At 44.2% G+C, this 22,479-nt stretch overlaps 1 protein-coding gene and 1 pseudogene across 8 annotated transcripts; both read right to left on the bottom strand.

Moving 5' to 3' along the window:
• Positions 1-11,635: 11,635 nt before the first annotated feature.
• On the bottom strand, positions 11,636-17,099 carry LOC124680671 (probable histone H2A variant 2). Of its 8 annotated transcripts, XM_047215741.1 has the most exons (7): positions 15,094-17,099; positions 14,901-14,999; positions 14,042-14,254; positions 13,627-13,956; positions 13,381-13,528; positions 12,134-12,488; positions 11,942-12,042 (listed from the first exon to the last, which is right to left on the bottom strand). In XM_047215741.1, the coding sequence occupies exons 5-6, from the start codon at positions 13,501-13,503 to the stop codon at positions 12,192-12,194; spliced, it is 420 nt and encodes a 139-aa protein (XP_047071697.1). In that variant the 5' UTR covers positions 13,504-13,528; positions 13,627-13,956; positions 14,042-14,254; positions 14,901-14,999; positions 15,094-17,099; the 3' UTR covers positions 11,942-12,042; positions 12,134-12,191. The 8 variants fall into 8 exon arrangements, with proteins under 8 accessions (XP_047071690.1, XP_047071697.1, XP_047071694.1 ...); XM_047215734.1 differs by lacking the exons at positions 11,942-12,042; positions 14,042-14,254 and adding exons at positions 11,636-11,668; positions 11,748-11,822 and having other exon boundaries at positions 14,901-17,099; XM_047215738.1 differs by having other exon boundaries at positions 14,901-17,099.
• A 631-nt stretch (positions 17,100-17,730) lies between these two features.
• Positions 17,731-17,877, bottom strand: LOC124680673 (annotated as a pseudogene).
• Between the last annotated feature and the right edge of the window lie 4,602 nt (positions 17,878-22,479).

Below are 22,479 nucleotides of genomic sequence, written 5' to 3'. Positions count from 1 at the left end.
GAACACATTGTTAGCTAGGAATGATCTGCGACCTTGGGGCTTGCAACACACATATATCTTGCATGCTCCTTGGTCGCAGGGCATTTCTTAGCTCATGGATGCATTGTAAGTATGAGGTCTACCATATTTTTGACTAGTGATATGATGTGTCAACTAAATGACACCATAATTGATGCTATCCAACCTTGTACAAGGCACATAGACTCCTCCTTGTGCCTTGTGCTTAGTTGAATATCATCAATTGTGGTGTTCAATGATTTGAGACCTTATAGTTTATCTTCCATCATGCTTCTTCTATGGCCAATGATTTGTTATGTGCCACAATGAGAGGCAAGGGGTTGTCAATAAACCTAGTCTTATGTGTAACAAGGTTGCTTGTTGATGGCGTGTATTTCACACGTTCGTTGGGCAACCCCAAGAGGAAGGTATGATGCGCACAACAGCAAGTTTTCCCTCAGAAAGAAACCAAGGTTTATCGAACCAGGAGGAGCCAAGAAGCACGTTGAAGGTTGATGGCGGCGGGATGTAGTGCGGCGCAACACCAGAGATTCCGGCGCCAACGTGGAACCCGCACAACACAACCAAAGTACTTTGCCCCAACGAAACAAGTGAGGTTGTCAATCTCACCGGCTTGCCGTAACAAAGGATTAACCGTATTGTGTGGAAGATGATTGTTTGCGAGAGAAAACAGTAAAAACAAGTATTGCAAGCAGATTTGTATTTCAAGTATTAAAAGAATGGACCGGGGTCCACAGCTCACTAGAGGTGTCTCTCCCATAAGATAAAAGCATGTTGGGTGAACAAATTACAGTCGGGCAATTGACAAATAGAGAGGGCATAACAATGCACATACATGACATGATAAGTATAGTGAGATTTAATTGGGCATTACGACAAAGTACATAGACCGCCATCCAACCGCATCTATGCCTAAAAAGTCCACCTTCAGAGTTATCATCCGAACCCCTCCAAGCATTAAGTTGCAAAGCAACAGACAATTGCATTAAGTATGGTGCGTAATGTAATCAACAACTACATCCTCTGACATAGCGCCAATGTTTTATCCCTAGTGGCAACAAGACAACACAACCTTAGAACTTTCTCGTCACCGTCCTGGTGTCAATGCAGGCATGAACCCACTATCGAGCATAAGTACTCCCTCTTGGAGTTAAAAGTAAAAACTTGGCCAGAGCCTCTACTAGAAACGGAGAGCATGCAAGATCATAAACAACACATGTATAATAACTTGATAATTAACATGACATGGTATTCTCTATCCATCGGATCCCGACAAACACAACATATAGAATTACAGATAGATGATCTTGATCATGTTAGGCAGCTCACAAGATCCAACAATGAAGCACAATGAGGAGAAGACAACCATCTAGCTACCGCTATGGACCCATAGTCCAGGGGTGAACTACTCACTCATCACTCCGGAGGCGACCATGGCGGTGTAGAGTCCTCCGGGAGATGAATCCCCTCTCCGGCAGGGTGCCGGAGGAGATCTCCGTAATCCCCCGAGATGGGATCGGCGGCGGCGTCTCGCAAGGTTTTCCGTATCGTGGTTTTTCGCATCGTGGGTTTCGCGACGGAGGCTTTAAGTAGGCGGAAGGGCAGCAGTCGGGGGCCGACGAGGGGGCCACACCATAGGGCGGCGCGGGCCCCCCTGGGCCGCGCCGGCCTATGGTGTCGCCACCTCGTGGCCCCACTTCGTGTGTTCTTCGGTCTTCTGGAAGCTCCGTGGAAAAATAGGACCCTGGGTCTTCGTTTCGTCCAATTCCGAGAATATTTCGTTACTAGGATTTCTGAAACCAAAAACAGCAGAAAACAGGAACGGCACTTCGGCATCTTGTTAATAGGTTAGTTCCGTAAAATGCACGAATATGACATAAAGTGTGCATAAAACATGTAGGTATCATCAATAATATGGCATAGAACATAAGAAATTATCGATACGTCGGAGACGTATCAAGCATCCCCAAGCTTAGTTCTCGCTCGTCCCGAGCAGGTAAAACGATAACAAAGATAATTTCGAAGTGATATGCCATCATAACCTTGATCATACTATTTGTAAACATATGTAGTGGATGCAGCGATCAAAACAATGGTGATGACATGAGTAAACAAGTGAATCATATAGCAAAGACTTTTCATGAATAGTACTTCAAGACAAGTATTAATAAGTCTTGCATAAGAGTTAACTCATAAAGCAATAAATCAAAGTAAAGGCATTGAAGCAACACAAAGGAAGATTAAGTTTCAGCGGTTGCTTTCAACTTGTAACATGTATATCTCATGGATAATTGTCAACATAGAGTAATATAACAAGTACAATATGCAAGTATGTAGGAATCAATGCACAGTTCACACAAGTGTTTGCTTCTTGAGGTGGAGAGAAATAGGTGAACCGACTCAACATAAAAGTAAAGAGAATGGTCCTTCAAAGAGGAAAGCATCGATTGCTATATTTGTGCTAGAGCTTTTATTTTGAAAACATGAAACAATTTTGTCAACGGTAGTAATAAAGCATATGAGTTATGTACATTATATCTTACAAGTTGCAAGTCTCATGCATAGTATACTAATAGTGCCCGCACCTTGTCCTAATTAACTTGGACTACCGGATCTTTGCAATGCACATGTTTTGACCAAGTGTCACAATGGGGTACCTCCATGCCGCCTGTACAAAGGTCTAAGGAGAAAGCTCGCATTTTGGATTTCTCGCTTTTGATTATTCTCAACTTAGACATCCATACCGGGACAACATGGACAACAGATAATGGACTCCTCTTTAATGCATAAGCATGTGGCAACAATTATTATTCTCATATGAGATTTGAGGATATGTGTCCAAACTGAAACTTCCACCATGAATCATGGCTTTAGTTAGCGGCCCAAAGTTCTTCTCTAACAATATGCATGCTCCAACCATGAAGGTGGTAGATCTCTCTTGCTTCGTACAAGACGGACATGCATAGCAACTCACATGATATCCAACAAAGAATAGTTGATGGCGTCCCCGTAAACATGGTTATCGCTCAACAAGCAACTTAATAAGAGATAAAGTGCATAAGTACATATTCAATACCACAATAGTTTTTAAGCTATTTGTCCCATGAGCTATATATTGCAAAGGTGAATGATGGAATTTTAAAGGTAGCACTCAAGCAATTTACTTTGGAATGGCGGATAAATACCATGTAGTAGGTAGGTATGGTGGACACAAATGGCATAGTGGTTGGCTCAAGGATTTTGGATGCATGAGAAGTATTCCCTCTCGATACAAGGTTTAGGCTAGCAAGGTTATTTGAAACAAACACAAGGATGAACGGTACAGCAAAACTCACATAAAAGACATATGGTAAACATTATAAGACTCCATACCGTCTTCCTTGTTGTTCAAAACTCAATACTAGATGTTATCTAGACTCTAGAGAAACCAAATATGCAAACCAAATTAGCAAGCTCTAAGTATTTCTTCATTAATGGGTGCAAAGTATATGATGCAAGAGCTTAAACATGAGCACAACAATTGCCAAGTATCAAATTATCCAAGACATTTTAGAGTTACTACATGTAGCATTTTCCAATTCCAACCATATAACAATTTAACGAAGATGAAACTTCGCCATGAATACTATGAGTAGAGCCTAAGGACATATTTGTCCATATGCAACAGCGGAGCGTGTCTCTCTCCCATAAAGTGAATGCTAGGATCCATTTTATTCAAACAAAACAAAAAAACAAAAACAAACCGACGCTCCAAGCAAAGTACATAAGATGTGGCCGAATAAAAATATAGTTTCAGGGGAGGAACCCGATAATGTTGTCGATGAAGAAGGGGATGCCTTGGGCATCCCCAAGCTTAGACGCTTGAGTCTTCTTAATATATGCAGGGGTGAACCACCGGGGCATCCCCAAGCTTAGAGCTTTCACTCTCCTTGATCATATTGCATCATACTCCTCTCTTGATCCTTGAAAACTTCCTCCACACCAAACTCGAAACAACTCATTAGAGGGTTAGTGCATAATAAAAATTCACATGTTCAGAGGTGACACAATCATTCTTAACACTTCTGGACATTGCATAAAGCTACTGGACATTAATGGATCAAAGAAATTCATCCAACATAGCAAAAGAGGCAATGCGAAATAAAAGACAGAATCTGTCAAAACAGAACAGTCCGTAAAGATGGATTTTATTAGGCCACCAGACTTGCTCAAACGAAAATGCTCAAATTGAATGAAAGTTGCGTACATATCTGAGGATCATGCTCGTAAATTGGCGTAATTTTCTGAGCTACCTACAGGGAGATAGACCCAGATTCGTGACAAGCAAAGAAATCTGGAACTGCGCAAGTAATCCAAATCTAGTACTTACTTTTCTATCAAAGACTTTACTTGGCACAACAAAACATCAAAACTAAGATAAGGAGAGGTTGCTACAGTAGTAAACAACTTCCAAGACACAAATATAAAACAAAAATACTGGAGTAAAAACATGGGTTGTCTCCCATAAGCGCTTTTCTTTAACGCCTTTCAGCCTAGGCGCGAAAGTGTATCTCAAGTAACATCAAGAGATGAAGCATCAACATCATAATTTGTTCTAATGATAGAATCATAAGGTAACTTCATTCTCTTTCTAGGGAAGTGTTCCATACCTTTCTTGAGAGGAAATTGATATTTAATATTACCTTCCTTCATATCAATAGTAGCACCAACGGTTCGAAGAAAAGGTCTTCCCAATATAATGGGGCAAGATGCATTGCATTCAATATCCAAGACAACAAAATCAACGGGGACAAGGTTATTGTTAACCATAATATGAACATTATCAACTTTCCCCAAAGGTTTCTTTTTAGCATTATCAGCGAGATTAACATCCAAATAACAATTTTTCAATGGTGGCAAGTCAAGCATATCATAGACTTTTTTAGGCATAACGTAAATACTTGCACCAAGATCACATAAAGCATTACAATCAAAATCTTTGACTCTCATTTTAATGATGGGCTCCCAACCATCCTCTAGCTTTCTAGGAATAGAAGTTTCAAGTTTTAGTTTCTCTTCTCTAGCTTTTATGAGAGCATTTGTAATATGTTTTGTGAAAGCCAAATTTATAGCACTAGCATTGGGACTTTTAGCAAGTTTTTGCAAGAACTTTATAACTTCAGAGATGTGGCAATCATCAAAATCTAAATCATTACAATCTAAAGCAATGGGATTATCATCCCCAAGGTTGGAAAAAATTTCAGCAGCTTTTATCACAAGCAGCTTCAGCAGCTTTAGCAGCTTCAGTAATTTTGCGCGCTTTGCACTAGGAGTAGAAGCATTGCTAACACCAATTATTTTACCATTGATAGTAGGAGGTGCAGCAACATGTGAATCATTAGCATTGCTAGTGGTGGTAATAGTCCAAACTTTAGCTACATTTTCCTTTTTAGCTAGTTTTTCATTTTCTTCTCTATCCCACCTAGCACGCAGCTTCAGCCATTAATCTTATATTCTCATTAATTCTAACTTGGATGGCATTTGCTGTAGTAACAATTTTATTTTCAATATCCCTATTAGGCATAACTTTCGATTTCAAAAGATCAACATCAGAGGCAAGACTATCAACTCTAGAAACAAGAATATCAATTTTATTGAGCTTTTCCTCAACAGCATTTGTTAAAGGCAGCTTTGTGTACTAATAAATTCTTTAAGCATGGCTTCAAGTCCAGGGGGTGTATTCCTATTATTGTTGTAAGAATTCCCATAAGAATTAGCATAACCGTTACCATTATTATAAGGATATGGCCTATAGTTATTACTAGAATTGTTCCGATAAGCATTGTTGTTGAAATTATTATTTTTAATGAAGTTTACATCAACATGTTCTTCTTGGGCAACCAATGAAGCTAATGGAACATTATTAGGATCAACATTAGTCCTATCATTCGCAAGCATAGACATAATAGCATCAACTTTATCATTCAAGGAAGAGGATTCTTCAACATGAATTTACCTTCTTACCTTGTGGAGCTCTTTCCGTGTGCCATTCAGAGTAATTAACCATCATATTATCAAGAAGCTTTGTTGCTTCACCAAGAGTGATGGACATAAAGGTACCTCCAGCAGCTGAATCCAATAAATTCCGCGAAGAAAAATTTAGTCCTCGCATAGAAGGTTTGGATGATCATCCAAGTAGTCAGTCCATGGGTTGGGCAATTTTTAACCAGTGATTTCATTCTTTCCCAAGCTTGAGCAACATGTTCATTATCCAATTGTTTAAAATTCATTATGCTACTCCTCAAAGATATAATTTTAGCAGGGGGATAATATCTACCAATAAAAGCATCCTTGCATTTAGTCCATGAATCAATACTATTCTTAGGCAGAGATAGCAACCAATCTTTAGCTCTTCCTCTTAATGAGAAAGGGAACAATTTTAATTTTATAATGTCACCATCTACATCTTTATATTTTTGCATTTCACATAGTTCAACAAAATTATTGAGATGGGCAGCAGCATCATCGTAACTAACACCTGAAAATTGCTCTCTCATGACAAGATTAAGTAAAGCAGGTTTAATTTCAAAGAATTCTCGCCGTAGTAGCAGGTGGAGCAATAGGTGTGCATAGGAAATCATTATTATTTGTGCTAGTGAAGTCACACAACTTAGTATTTTCAGGGTTGGCCATTTTAGCAATAGTAAATAAAGCAAACTAGATAAAGTAAATGCAAGTAAACTAATTTTTTTGTGTTTTTGATATAGCAAACAAGACAGCAAATAAAGTAAAGCTAGCAACTAATTTTTTTGTGTTTTGATATAAGTGCAGCAAACAAAGTAGTAAATAAAATAAAGCAAGACAAAAACAAAGTAAAGAGATTGAGAAGTGGAGACTCCCCTTGCAGCCGTGTCTTGATCTCCCCGCAACGGCGCCGTAAAATATGCTTGATGGCGTGTATTTCACACGTTCGTTGGGCAACCCCAAGAGGAAGGTATGATGCGCACAGCAGCAAGTTTTCCCTCGTAAAGAAACCAAGGTTTATCGAACCAGGAGGAGCCAAGAAGCACGTTGAAGGTTGATGGCGGCGGGATGTAGTGCGGCGCAACACCGTAGATTCCGGCGCCAACGTGGAACCCGCACAACACAACCAAAGTACTTTGCCCCAACGAAACAAGTGAGGTTGTCAATCTCACCGGCTTGCCGTAACAAAGGATTAACCGTATTGTGTGGAAGATGATTGTTTGCAGAGAAAACAGTAAAAACAAGTATTGCAAGCAGATTTGTATTTCAGTATTAAAAGAATGGACCGGGGTCCACAGCTCACTAGAGGTGTCTCTCCCATAAGATAAAAGCATGTTGGGTGAACAAATTACAGTCGGGCAATTGACAAATAGAGAGGGCATAACAATGCACATACATGACATGATAAGTATAGTGAGATTTAATTGGGCATTACGACAAAGTACATAGACCGCCATCCAACCGCATCTATGCCTAAAAAGTCCACCTTCAGAGTTATCATCCGAACCCCTCCAGCATTAAGTTGCAAAGCAACAGTACAATTGCATTAAGTATGGTGCGTAATGTAATCAACAACTACATCCTCGGACATAGCGCCAATGTTTTATCCCTAGTGGCAACAAAGACAACACAACCTTAGAACTTTCTCGTCACCGTCCTGGTGTCAATGCAGCATGAACCCACTATCGAGCATAAGTACTCCCTCTTGGAGTTAAAAGCAAAAACTTGGCCGAGCCCCACTAATAACGGAGAGCATGCACTTGTACACTAGACTTAGTTTGCGGACAATCCATTTGCCTTGAGTGTTCATTGATATGAGGTATTCTTTCTCCTATTCAATCATACTGTCATATGAGGCTTAACATGTATCCTTGCTCATTGTATCATCACACATTTCTATTTTAGCTCATCCAAATTGCTTCTTGTTTTTGAAGTTCTCAAAGAGGATGATGGGTGGACCGGGCATGCTCTTTGGTGACGGTTGATGACCCACAAGTATAGGGGATCGCAACAGTCTTCGAGGGAAGTAAAACCCAATTTATTGATTCGACACAAGGGGAGACAAAGAACACTTGAAAGCCTTAACAGCGGAGTTGTCAATTCAGCTCGCACTGGAAACAGACTTGCTCGCAAGAGTTTATCGAGTAGTAACAGTTTTATAGCGGTAGCGATAGTAAAATAACAGACAGCAGAGTAACAAAGACAGCAGTAGTGATTTTAGTAAACAAGCAGGATTAAAATACCGTAGGCACGGGGACGGATGACGGGCGTTGCATGGATGAGAGAAACTCATGTAACAATCATAGCAGGGCATTTGCAGATAATAATAAAACGGTGTCCAAGTACTAATCAATCAATAGGCATGTGTTCCAATTATAGTCGTACGTGCTCGCAATGAGAAACTTGCACAACATCTTTTGTCCTACCAGCCGGTGGCAGCCGGGCCTCAAGGGAAACTACTCGGATATTAAGGTACTCCTTTTAATAGAGTACCGGAGCAAAGCATTAACACTCCGTGAACACATGTGATCCTCACATCGCTACCATTCCCTCCGGTTGTCCCGATTTCGTCACTTCGGGGCCATTGGTTCCGGACAGCGACATGTGTATACAACTTGCAGGTAAGACCATAAACAATGAATATCATGATGAAATAATAACATGTTCAGATCTGAGATCATGGCACTCGGGCCCTAGTGACAAGCATTAAGCGTAACAAGTTGCAACAATATCATAAAAGTACCATCTACGGACACTAGGCACTATGCCCTAACAAACTTATGATATTACATGACCAATCTCATCCAATCCCTACCATCCCCTTCGGCCTACAGCGGGGGAATTACTCACACATGGATGGGGGAAACATGACTGGTTGATGGAGAGGCGTTGGCGGTGATGGCGGCGATGATCTCCTCCAATTCCCCGTCCCGGCGGAGTGCCAGAACGGAGACTTCTGGCTCCCGAGACGGAGTTTCGCGATGTGGCGGCATTCTGGAGGGTTTCTGGCAACTTCGACTTCTCCCCGTGCGTTTTTAGGTCGAGGCCGATAAATAGTCCGAAGGAGGGCGTCGGAGGCCGGCCGAGGGGGCCACACCATAGGGCCGCGCGGCCCCCCTTAGGCCGCGCCGCCTTATGGTGTGGGGCCCTCGGGCCTCCACTTAATTTGTCCTTCTGGCTCCGTCAATATTCTGGGAAAATAGGGCCTTCCGTCAAAATCCCGAGGTTTTTCCTGAAAGTTGGATTTCTGCACAAAAACGAGACACCAGAACAGTTCTGCTGAAAACAACGTTAGTCCGTGTTAGTTGCATCCAAAATACACAAATTAGAGGCAAAACAATAGCAAAAGTGTTCGGGAAAGTAGATACGTTTTGGACGTATCAACGGTTGGTCCAACAAAGCTGGAGAATGCATCACTGGCAAGAGGCCTAGGGGGAGGCCTGTCAAGGTTGGACATTTCCATGACGACATCGGACCAACCCACTTTGCTACAGTGGTGTTGTCTCCGGGGTTGAAAATGCTCCCAATCCAAGCAGGCGCCCGTCCTTACCTTGGCACCGTCCCTAGGACGTTCATCCTCAAGACGAACATCGTCTGCTCCTGGATGTCAAGCTAAGGGGCATCAAAGGCATTGTCTGGCTCGATCAAGGTTGGCCTGAATTTGTCATTGCTCATCGGGTCAAGATCGGCTATTTCATGACCTTCAAGATGCTCAGGGGCGACGTCTTGAAGGTGGTCCAAAGGTGCCCAGAGCATGATCCAACCCTTGCCATGATCAACGAGTGAAGAATGTGCATGTTTTATGTCTGCTACTATGTTTAATTCCGTGTTGAACAATGTCTGATATGTGTTGAATAATGTCTGCCATGTGTCGAACAACGTCTGCTATGCGCTATTGAACAATGTCTGCTATGTTGATGCTCAAAAGGGGTGGTAACCACACCATTTGAGGAAGAGGTTATCACATTCCTCGTTCTGCACATAACCAAACACGGTGGTAAGTTTCTTCCAAGCGTAAAATAGCCTACCAATCGAACTGCCTATCATTTTTTAAGCCGAGCCCAAGTGAAATTGCTAGCATTTAAACATAGTGTCGTGGCCCAAGCCACATATCTACTCATACGGTAGCTAGCGGGTCAATTTGCATGTGACAACACGAAAAGAGAAAACCGGTGCGAGCAACCAATCAGGCTCATAAGGCCTAGTTCAGATGAAATGGATTTAATCTTGTAGTGGATTTCATCCACACCCAGCCCCCTTACCCTATCCCCGTTGTGACTAATCCCTAACATTTTGGTCTCAACACCTCCCTTAATTGATGCAACAAATCAACTAATTAAAAAATATCCAACTCAAACATCACATGGACTCGGAATATTTAGAAGCCAGAAAAGAACCCTAAAATAATCATTGTACTATTATTATTTTTCTGACCTCGGTCAAGTTTCTGTTTGTCAAACAAGCGATTCTGTCACGTCAATGTCGCTCCCGTGTTGATTGATGCACTGTATTGATAATGAAGGACAATAAGTCCGCAACAAAGGACAATTAAATAACATAAAATGAGCTTGACCTAATTTGTATCACATGATACAGAGAAGCTTGCATCTTCCTATTATTAATTATTTGTATTAGGATGGACACTGGTGAAAACAGAAGAATGTATACATGAACAAAGACATAATGTAAATAATACCAGACTTTTTTTTTGCAATCAATAATCAAGCCAGCAAATAAATAATGGCAAGATATATATCACACATACAGAACTTGGTGAGATGTACAAAGTCATATGTTGTTCCCATGAATGTGGAATGAGATATACAGAACTTTGTGAGAGGTACAGAAAAGATTGAGTATCCACCATTGCACTGCACAAGTACTTGTGAGTTAAAAAATAAAATCAGTGGATCATGAACTACTGTATGTTCTTGGCAGTCATGTAAGTCGTTGTTTGGTTCATCATCAGTATTACCAACTTAATTATGAGCTCACAAATCCCAACAGATTTGCAAAGCAAATAATCACTCTACTCTTGCTATCTATTTATTGCCAGATTAGGCAAGAAGCGAGTCGATCTGTCCAAGCACCAGCAGGAACTATTGCCAATAGGAAGATGATATTTTTAACATAAAGAAGCATATCTGTCATCTCAGAAAGAAAATGATACATCTGTCATCTCTCACAAAGAAAATTCATATTATTTGTCATCGCTAAATTGGAATTTCTCACAATGAAATAAGCCTTGTGGACCAGTGCTGATGCACAACATCCTGCTACACTCTTCAACTCAAAACAGCAGTATGTACCCGGTGAACTATGAGTCTATGATGCAGACCTGCAATGACAACAAAATGGCATGAGACCAGGATATACTCTGGAAGCTGGAGACATGATGTGCAGAACCACATAAGAAACCTTACCTTCTAGAAGATGATTACACGAGGCTACAACACTAAAATACAGCTCAACTATTTTGAACTGGAGACCTTTAGTAGCTCATAGAACGCTTCTTGAGGAATACTGACGAATCCTACTCGTTTCATGCGCTTCTTTCCTTCATTTTGCTTCTCTAGTAACTTCTTTTTTGCGAGTAATGTCACTGCCATAGCACTTGGCCAGAACATTCTTTCTCATTGCTGACAGACTGGAAATGACGCAAGAGAAAATATTCAAGCATCTACTAGTCAAATGCACAGGTTTTTTAGTACTCCTGATAATCTAACCTGATACTGAAGGTAATGTTTTTAACGTAAAGATGCATATCTGTTATCTCAGAAAGAAAATGATACATCTGTTATCTGTCACAAAGAAAAATCATATTATTTGTCATCGCTAAATTGGAATTTCTCACAATGAAATAAGCCTTGTGGACCAGTGGTGACTGATCACAGGTAAAAGTTAACCTTGCAACAAAACAAGACTCAACAAACAAAGATTAGCTAGTTTTCAATAAGACGGGATATGATATCAGCAGTTCTACATCAAGATTACATCTGCTCCAAAGGCATCCTTAATAAGCTGTTACCAGAAGGTAGTCCATCACAAATTCAACAAACGACAGCTAATTCAGGTTCTGACAAAACCAACACCACATACCATAACATCATACCATAACATAACGGGGGTCACGAAGATACACTACAGGGACAACACACTGTTGCATCCATTCACTCCTTGGAGGTCTTGTTGATGAGCGACTTGTGGATGTGAGGGATGACACCACCGCCAGCAATGGTGCCCTTGATAAGGGTGTCAAGCTCCTCGTCTCCACGGATGGCAAGCTGCAGGTGGCGAGGGGTGATACGCTTCACCTTAAGATCCTTGCTAGCGTTGCCAGCCAGCTCCAGGACCTCAGCAGTCAGGTACTCAAGGATCGCTGCAGAGTATACAGCAGCAGTGGCACCAACCCGGCCATTGGCCGAGACCCTCTGTTTGAGCTGCCTGTGGATACGGCCCACCGGGAACTGCAACATTGCCAAAGCAGGTCAGAAAACGGTATCTGAATTTTGCTAAATCAAGTAAATTTCTCCGCATATTAGATGTCACATGACGTTCTCCATGGAAGTAACAGAGATATTTGATGCATAGATGCAAACATTAATTCTGAACAAAGAAGACCGAGGAAAAAGCCAAGACTGAAGATCATTTGCATATAATCGCTTGTCAGGCTCACAGCACAAGACTAGGTAGAATTGATTGTTCATGAAACTGGATTTAGTGAAGCTTGCTACAACCGTACAAGTAGACTCAGGTGAATAATGAATTACTGATACTGAGGTGAAGCTAAGACTCTGAACATATCATTTGTGCATAATCCTTTTCACAGCACAACCTCTGGCTAGACCTAGGTTGTTCATGCTACTGTTAGTTGAAGCCTTCGACAACAGTAAGTTAGCTTATGTGAATACTGAACTACTGATACCGAGGTGCAGTGCTAGCCTGCTGTAACCATACAAATTTGCAAAAGCAATAAGCAATTCATGAAACGTAAACAGTGCAGGAACAAAATAAGGACGCCAAGAGTAATACAACGATGCATATCTAGCAAGCATCAAAGCAAACAAACTTTAAACAGGGTAACGAACCTAAGACAGCGTTTATTTTTCCAAGGACCTAAGCAAAACAACTGATTTAAGATATCAGATTGTAGGGACAGAAATCTGAAGAAAAAACACCATGACTGTAGGAGCGTTTCCTGCACGAACGAAATATGAAACCTGGGTCGAATTCTGCGTAATGACATTCGGAAGTTATAGATCTAACGAACCCCGAGCAATAATCAGCATCAATAGCGAAATTATACATCTAGAACGGCCCTAGTAAAGGGGAGGAGAGGAAAAAGGGGACTGAGCAAACCTGGATCCCGGCGCGAGAGGAGCGGGACACGGGCGCCTTCTTCTTGTCCTTGTCCTTGTCGGCGGATCCCTTGGCCGCCGTCGTCTTTGCCGCAAGCAGACCCTTGCCTCCCTTCCCGGCCATCTCTCTCCGCCGCAGAACCTTCTACCTGCACAAGCACAACCAATTGTGAGCACAAGGCCCGTTAGCAAAACATCAAGAACGCAAGAGATGCTCGATTCAACGAACGCAGATCCGCCGCCTTACCTCGCTTCGTCACTCGTCTGGTGCTCTGGTAGAAGCTCTGGAACGGAAGAAGGCTCGCGACGCGTGCTTCTCTTCCCTCGCAGTGCTGTCTCGCGGTTTTACTCCCTCTATTAATTTCGAGGAGGAGGGCGGGGCTGAGGTTTGGGAGGGAAACCGGTGACTTTTCGCGCGCTCTGGTACTTTTCGCGCGCGCGGTGTGATTGCCAAAATAATTGGCGGCCGAACGAAAATACTGAAAAGAATAAGCGGGAAACTGGATGCACAACATCCTGCTACGCTCTTCAACTCAAAACAGCAGTATATATGTTCCCGGTGAACTATGATGCAGACCTGCAATGACAACGAAATGGCATGAGACCAGGCTATACTCTGGAAGCTGGAGACATGATGTGCAGAACCACATAAGAAAACTTACCTTCTAGAAGATAACTATACGAGGCTACAACACTAAAATACAGCTCAACTATTTTGAACCGGAGACCTTTAGTAGCTCATGGAATGCTTATTGAGGAATACTGACGGATCCTACTCGTTTCATGCGCTTCTTCCCTTCATTTAGCAACTTCTTTTTGCGAGTAATGTCACTGCATAGCACTTGGCCAGAACATTCTTTCTCATTGCTGACATACTGGAAATGACGCAAGACAAAATATTCAAGCATCTACTAGTCAAATGCACAGGTTTTTTAGTACTCCTGATAATCTAACCTGATACTGAACATATTTTTTGTGAATAATGACATCGACAGTTAGACATGTTGGAAACTTTGCACCAGGCTCCTGAGAATTATTTTTCTTAGCACCCACAAATGAAAGAACAAGTATGTTTTTTTTAGCAGAAAACCATTTACAAAGACAAGATCATTTCCTGAACCAAACGAGCATTTTCAGAAATGCATACCCTACAATATAACATAACATGAGGAAAAATAGCTCGGTGTTCAAACACATAATAACTAGTTGTAGAAAATTGTAGGGTACTCTAAACAAAAAAGTTATAGGATCTTCCGTTGTACAAAATTGTCTAGATTTGAATCATGACTAATAAAATCATGAGGAGAGAACTAAAACTATTTGTGTTGTGTCGTTTCCCAGAATCAGTAGTCAATTTTTTAGAAATTTGAGGAGCTGAGTTTTCCAAAATTTCTAAAAGCGCTGCCCACTGAACCATGTGTAAAAATTACATGTCATATGTGTCATGACAGAACTCTAAATTGACAAGTGCAGTTCTGCCCGGTAAGAAAATGAATTAAGAAATGCAAGCACATAAAGTACCTTTGGATCATGAAGACGATGAAGATGACGATGGCATGTACTTCTTTGTACGATATTTCAAGTCAAGACAGGTGTGGACTAATGCCCATCAAAAGAAATCTAAAAATAGAACATTTGTAGAAATTATATCGCCAAAAGAAGGTTTGTAACACATAACATGGAGAAACATTAGTTAACATGACGGCGACACAACCTGGAGACGGGGTAGGCAGCGGCAAAGCGAAGATGGTCCTAGATGCACACAAGATCGTCGCCCCTGCTGCCATGCACCTGCAGTGGTGCCCAATCCTAGGTGTTCCCGCAGGAGCAGCGCAGGCTTCTCGCTGCACTCGTCCATGTCTGAAATGGCTGCGGAACCAGGCATGAGTGAAAATTTGCGAATGCAAGGGGCAGATGAGGAGAATATGAACAGTGCACTGCATATATTTTTCGAGTACCAGTCCATCAATTCAAGTTGCGAGCAGACTACTTTCAATCAGAAAAATTAAGAACAACAGTTCAGATTGTCTATAGCTCGATTAGTTATTGTATCTACAGATGGAAGCTTACTAAAAATGGGATCAGATACGATGTTTATACAAGTATCGTCATGTCACTTTCATGTGAACAGATTGTACTTTTTATATCATTTCACAATCTAAATGTTAACCGAAATTTAAATCTTCAGCCATTGTACAACCGACCTACTTGTGTTAAATGCTCCAAACAAGCACTGGTGTTTGCAAAGAACTGTAACTTTCAGAATTTAAACATATAAAGGATAAGCTGATACGGTTTTTGACCTCCACAAAGCAGTATATCAAATCCATGTTTGCCTCAAGCTGTGCAAGTTTGAGAAAGATCAAAGGAGTGGTAGACTGGTTTGTTAAAAATCAAATAACTATTCATGTTACATATTTGCATATACCTAAGTGAAAAACAGAGCTGAGTCAAAAGCATTACTGGTTATGCATACATTTACTGGATAGCCATAAATGAATTCATGCAAACATCTGCAGCTCTTCTATAAATCAACAAGATCACCTACTATCAAGAGCGGCCTAAAAACACAAGATACAGTTAAACAAGTGGGAAACCATGCTGGTGAAAAAAAAAAGCTATAACTACTTTTGGCTAAAGTTAAGGTGCGGAAAGATGTAAAAGCAAGGAGAATCCTCATCGGCATCTGGATTTTGTTGGACTCAACATGCAGTCATTCAGCTCAGCCCAGGAATTTAACGTATAAAGGCCACCATATTCTCATGTACTTTGAGGAACTGTTAGGCAACTAAAGGCTAACATAATGTTCAGAGTAGCCATGAAAATTAAATATGACCGTCTCGCTCGCCGTGGGCTCCAACACCATCCAGTATACCTGCTCTGTGGACAAGCACCTGAAACGATGCTGCACCTGACCCTGTCCTGCCCTTTCACCATGGTAATATGGCAGGAAATCTTGTTCTGGCTCCGGATGACATGTGCCCCGCCAACACAGGAAGCATTCCTCGTCGAATGGTGGTTCAAGGAGCGTCAGAACACACCCAAAACTCTGCGCAAGGGGCTGGCTACTGCAACCCTGCTTCTCCCATGGATGGTGTGGAAACACCGGAACAGCTGTGTATTTGAAGGCGCACAACCTTCAACTGCTGGCCTGCTTGCAAGCATCAAGGATGAAGCAGCCGTGTCGGCCAAAGCTGGGGCAACTGGCATTGGGTTGTGTTGCCGACAACCGGATGTGCATTAACTAGCTCGTATCTTGTATCCCGTTTCTCCTAGTAGGCCTGTAAAAACTTCTATTTTTTCAATGAAATGAAACGCAAAGGTCCTTTGTGTTTTCTCGAAAAAACTACTCATATTAATTACCATCTGAAAGGACATTAAGAATGGGATTCTGAAAACTGCACTGCAAATTGGGACAGTGAACAGATATGGTCGCTCCTGAAGTTGTGCCAATGTCATATCCGGAAAGGAGACCACCCACTGCAGGGAACACAGACCTAGGTGCCGAACGTTGCCCCATTAGTACTGAAAGGTCGACATACTTCCGAGTTGTCCCTTTATATATGTATATTCCTAAACTATAAGCCACACAAAATTGCTATGACAGGTAGCAAGGGATCAATCAAACCCAAATGGAACACAGTCCAGGGTCAAAATTGTATGTGAATCTCACTATCCTAAACTATGCAAACCCAAATGAACTGGATAGCCATAAATGAATTCATGCAAACATCTGGAGCTCCTACTTATCCCCAAATGGCAACCACGGAGATAGATGGGGCGACGCAATGGCTTACGGTTACGGGAGGATGATGGCTGCCTCGGCGGCGACGCCATCTCCGGCGCCGGCCCGTCGAATCATCCTCGGCGCCCTGACCTGCACATCATCATCCCCCAACTCGTCAGAACAGAACCGCCGTGCACCCAGAAAATAGAAGGCACATGGATTTGTTATATCTGGGAGGGGAGGACTGAGGCCGTTCGCCGTACTGGGAGCCGACTGTGAGTGGCGCTGCCGGCGGCCCTGTGGAGGAGCCGGCTCGGCGTCCCGCGACGACACGTGGAACGGTGGAAGGCGTCCATCCCCGCAGCGGCGCGGTCGAGAGGGCCGGAGTGCGAGTTGGAGGCGCTCGATGCTATGGCCAGAACGGCGGTGGCTAGACGCAAGGCCGGGAGACACACACCGTTTGCCACTGTAGTATTCACTTAAGCAACTGGAGCTTTTCGTTTTAGTTACCAAGTTCACACTCATCAGATCAAGTTCAATATGGACCACAACTCAAACGAAAACCTGATTTCAACGGCTTGAGCAAGGAATGCCAAGGACCAAAATTTAATTTTCGAGAATTGGCAGGGGCACCCCCTCTAGCACAAATTATGACGTCCACTCTCCCGCTTGGGGAGATGGTAAACCAGTGCACCCACCAAGTGCAATGTGGGCCACTAGCCTAGGACACGAGGCTTCTTGATCCCCCGTTGACCCCGTCCAGGTAAGTATGGAACAACGGCCCACCTAGACCTCCTCTTAGGGCATCTCCAACGGGGCGACCCATCCCGCGCCCGCGCGTCCGGATGGGTCCAACCGGAAAAAAACGCGGTCCAGCGCGTGGACCCATCCCTAAAACGGATGGCCGCGGCGTCTGGGACGGCCCAAACCCGGGACGAGTTTGCGTGGCCGCGGACGCCGATGGCTGGCTGCTCGCGTCCGCCCCTGACCCACTTGTCATAGACATAAATATTTTTTTTCATTAAAAAGTACCCATTACATTTTATTCAGTCTACTACTTTTATCCTAATATGCCGGTGGCCTCGCCGGCTCGCCGTCGGGGCCGTGGATTTCACTCGACGCGGGCGGCCTGTACGCGTGAGGATTCCACTCCAGCTTACGAGTTGGGTGGCGCGGCGGAGGCCTTCATCCTCCTCCTTTTCGTCTGCGCGCCTCGGGCGCGCTCGCGCTCCGCCTCCTGCGGCGGCACCATCCGCTTTACGCATAGCTCCAGCTCCTGCAGGGCGGCGCGTTCCACAGCGGTGCGCGCCTCCAGGCGGACGCGGCCGGCGGCCTGGGCCTCGTGGTTCTCCGCCGGCGCATGCGCTCTTGTCGGCTGCGCTCCACCGATGCAGCAGCCTCCTGGGCACGCCGCTCGGGCGAGAGCATCTGGATGAGGTGGCGGGCTGCTCGCATAGCGAGCAGCTCGTTCTTCTGGCCGAGGAGGTCGCCTAATTGGTGGCGGCCGGCCCGGTAGGTGGCCTCGTGCTCCTTCGTCACGCGCGTGAGGTCGGCGAGACGCTCCTCGATGGCGGCGTTGATGTTCGCCAGCGCGAGGTCCTCCTCGTCGATGAGCTCCTCCTCCGCGGCGGCCGCCCCCTCCTCCGCGGCCTCGTACCAGCCGTCTGCGGTCTCGTGCCAGTCGTCCGCGGCCGCCTCCACCATCTCCGCGTCCCCTTTCTTCTTCGCCGCCGCCTCGGCAGCGACGCGGAGCGCCTCGTCGTCGGCGACCCACCGCGAGTCCGCGCGCTCCTCCTCCTCCGTCCGCGGGAACCTGGCCCGTGCGGCCGAGGAGAGCTTGGCCCACGTGGCCTGCAGGGTGCGCGGCATGGCGATGGAGAGGGCGCCGGAGAAGGTGGAGGGGGAGAGGACGGTGAAGCGGGTGTGATGCGGTCTGTGAGACCGCCGCCGTCTTTTATAGACGACGGCCTGGCGGGAAACTTGGGCGCGAGCGCGCACCAATATCCTTTTCGCGCGCGCGGGAACCTTGGTGCGCGTGGGAACTTCCCACATGGCGTCTTTTTGGGTCGCCGCGTTGGGCGCAGCGTGCGACCCAAACGAACACGAGCCGTTGTCCACATGTCCGCTCGGCCACCCAAACGATCCAAATAGACGGTCTAGCGCATCCGTCTAGGTCGCTCGGTTGGAGATGCCCTTATAGCGTGCTCTCCCGACCCATCCTCTCCGGCTGGGCGAGGTGGGACTAAACCCAAGGGCAGCACAGGAGCGGAGAGCGCTGGAAAGGAACGGGCAGGAATTCTGAAGCGGGCCGCTATTCGAGTTCGTAGGAAAGGCTGGAATAGATACACGGGCCGGAAATTTCGGTATCCTCAGCTGCCACTCTGCCAGCCCAATAGTACCTCGTATGAGTCGTATTGAAAACTAGTTTTGCCAATATCTCCTTGGCTGTACATTCTGAAAACAAAATGATGTCTGTACTGTCTATTGCTGTCTAAGTAACGGTGTGTCATTCTTCGGTAATCTGAGATTTAGATTTCCCAGTGACGTTTTATGGCGCAATAACTCGATAGTTTTCCATGTAAAAAAAAAACTCGATAGTTTTGGTCTTACATGGATCAAAGTTATCTAAGCAGACCACTTCAGTTTCCCAGGCAAGCAGGTAATCCTGTAAGTCTTCATTGTATTGGATATGTGACTGACTGATCGGATGCATGTAAAATCCCCTGGAGCAGTACTGTACCATCTTTTTTCTCCATATGGCAAACTGTTGCACTCGCACACGGGAAAAGAGAAACGAAAGTGTAGTATTAGCTCTGTCCAATGTTATTGGGACTTCTCTGCTTAAGCATGGTGTGCTCTATTTTCCATATATAAAAACATGTTTTGCTTTCATTTGCCAATTTTTGACGTGAAGGATGGAAGCTTTGTCCGATTTCATTCAGATAGGAATAATCGAACGAGTTTTTAAGAACGCAAAATGAGAGAACGACAAGGAAGATTTGTTTTCCGCTCTTTATTGCTAGGATGAAAGTAACATCTCGTCGTTCCAAAGCTTTCGTCTACCATACACGTCTACTATCTATAGTGAGTTGTGAGCACGTTTGTTCGGAAACACCACAAGGATAGTAAATAACGGCCACATGTGCCATGGTTTCCAACATCAAACCCTGGCAAAGTGGACCGTAAACTATCGGCCGTAACTGCCCACAAGGCCGCGACCACCCCATCAAACCTTGGGTAGAGTTCGGCCAATTCAGTGGCCTCCACATCCATTCCTTTTTTTTATCGTTCATGGTCCGATGTAGGAAAGTACAATAGATCGTCATCATCGCTGCCATCAACCCCGCCAGACTCAATCTTTTGGCTAGAGCCTTGCGCCACTCCACCTATTGAACCTTTGGGATGAACCTAGAGAAAGCCCATTAGCTAGATCGAGTCGAAACTCCATTCGACACCTTCATCAGTGAATCGAACGGGACTTAGTGATCAGCCTCCGGGTTCAGCCCTTGTCAAGGGACAACACCGGCCATACCCACCTCTGCAACCGCAAATGTCGGCTAGCCAACACCTCATGGTTGGAGCAGCACCAATACACCAACATATATTGGTTTCATGGGAAAACCATTTTACTTTTCTTCTTCCCTTTATGACAAGAATCTCCTTCATCATCTTTTGGAAGATTTTTCTTCCGTGATAGTACCGGTCCTTTTCTTTTCATCTATGCGGCAAAACTTTGTGCAAAGTGGCCTTATCCGGATCATGCATATGTCGTTTTTTCTTTGAAAATTATATGCATATATCATTGGTCCGAAGGCATATTCTACTCTCCGAGCCGTTGATACCATATCATTGCTAATGAGGTGTTGTATACGATAAGCCAGGCATATCCTACCGAAATGCGGATCGCTAGCTCTCCACGTGACTTTATCGTGCACGGCAATAGCTAAAATATTTTTGGCGCTCAGTTCCCCTACCGGCCTAAGCCTACTCCTCTACGATCTTCACCCAACAAGTGAAAGGTGAGGTTTGCCTAATCCCGAAAAAGCATGTCAACAAATTCATACTGAATATTGATTTTCTGTCAGTTAGTAGAACAAAACTTTTTCGCCCACGAAAACTCACGAGACTTATCTGACGGCACAATCTTGTCAATCAACTTTGGAGAGTCTCAATTTGCATAAGCGAACCATTTTCTTTACAAGGGGGGAAAGAGACCATTCACTCATACAGGTTATGGAGTCGGTGAACAGAGAGAGACAAGAAGCCACGACGCATGCAGCATGCTGGCATATTGTAACACTCCTCTTTTAGCTAAACCTAATTAGGGTTTGATTGTGCATCATGAGCATCATGATTATTTTTCCTAAGAAAGTTGCATCAGGAAATAATTTGAAAACCCTAATGTTGGTTTGATTTCCCCCTCTCTTTCAAATGCTCAAAGTATTTCAAAAGCTCAAACTAAACTTGTGGCCCCTTTCCATTTTGTCAAGATGGACATGAATATTTTGAAAAGTTGCAGAAAGTTTGAAGTTTCAAACAGTTTTAAAAATTGCAAAAGGAGTTTGAAACAAAATAAAGAAAAACAGATTTTGGAAAAAAGAGAGAGAGAAAACCCTCCTTCCCTCTCTCTCCTGGGCGCATCCCACTCTCCCTTCTCCCTGACATGGCCCAAACCGGCCCAGCTCAGCCCACCTCACACCCAGGGGGTTTTGCGAAAAATGTGCATCTTCCCCGCGCCTCCAAGCTCCTCTGTGGCGCCCCCGACGCCGTCCATCCCCGTCGAGCGCCAAGATGCGCGCCGCCGCTTCCCGCCGGCTATAAATCCTCCTCCGCCGCCGCCAGAGCAAGCCCTAGCCCCGGAAAACCCTCTTCTCCCCTCCCCTGCTCTCTATCACGCACATATCCGAAACCCTAACTGCCCGGCCTCCGGCTATCGCCGCCGTTTGGAGCCCCGGCGAGCTCCATCGAGGCCATCTCTGGGTCCGCCTCGTCCTCCTCTACTTCCCTGCCAAGGGAATCGTCCTGGGAAGGCTCGAGTCGGCCGCCCCGACTCCTTCTTCCTCGCGGCCGGCGAAGACGCCGACCACCAGAACTTTTGCTAGAAACTACATGTCTCGCCCTTAAAAACTTTTGGATGAACATAATTTTGTAATCATGTAGGAATGCAAGAGAACTAAATCACATGTCTTCTTGATTTTATTGTCACAAACATATCCTAATTATTTATACTAAACAGTTTTACTTCTGCGTAGCTATAATTCTTTCTCTAAGCATACATTTTTAAACATAACAATTTTCTATTGTACTTAATAAACTTAACCACATAATAATGCGATAAATCTTAAGATACGGTGCACTTGCACTAAGTTTTAA

Source organism: Lolium rigidum, unplaced genomic scaffold (assembly GCF_022539505.1).
Source record: "Lolium rigidum isolate FL_2022 unplaced genomic scaffold, APGP_CSIRO_Lrig_0.1 contig_24245_1, whole genome shotgun sequence".
NCBI lineage: Eukaryota > Viridiplantae > Streptophyta > Magnoliopsida > Poales > Poaceae > Lolium > Lolium rigidum.
Note: the sequence above shows the minus strand (reverse complement) of the source record. Positions and strands in the feature narration are given on the sequence as shown.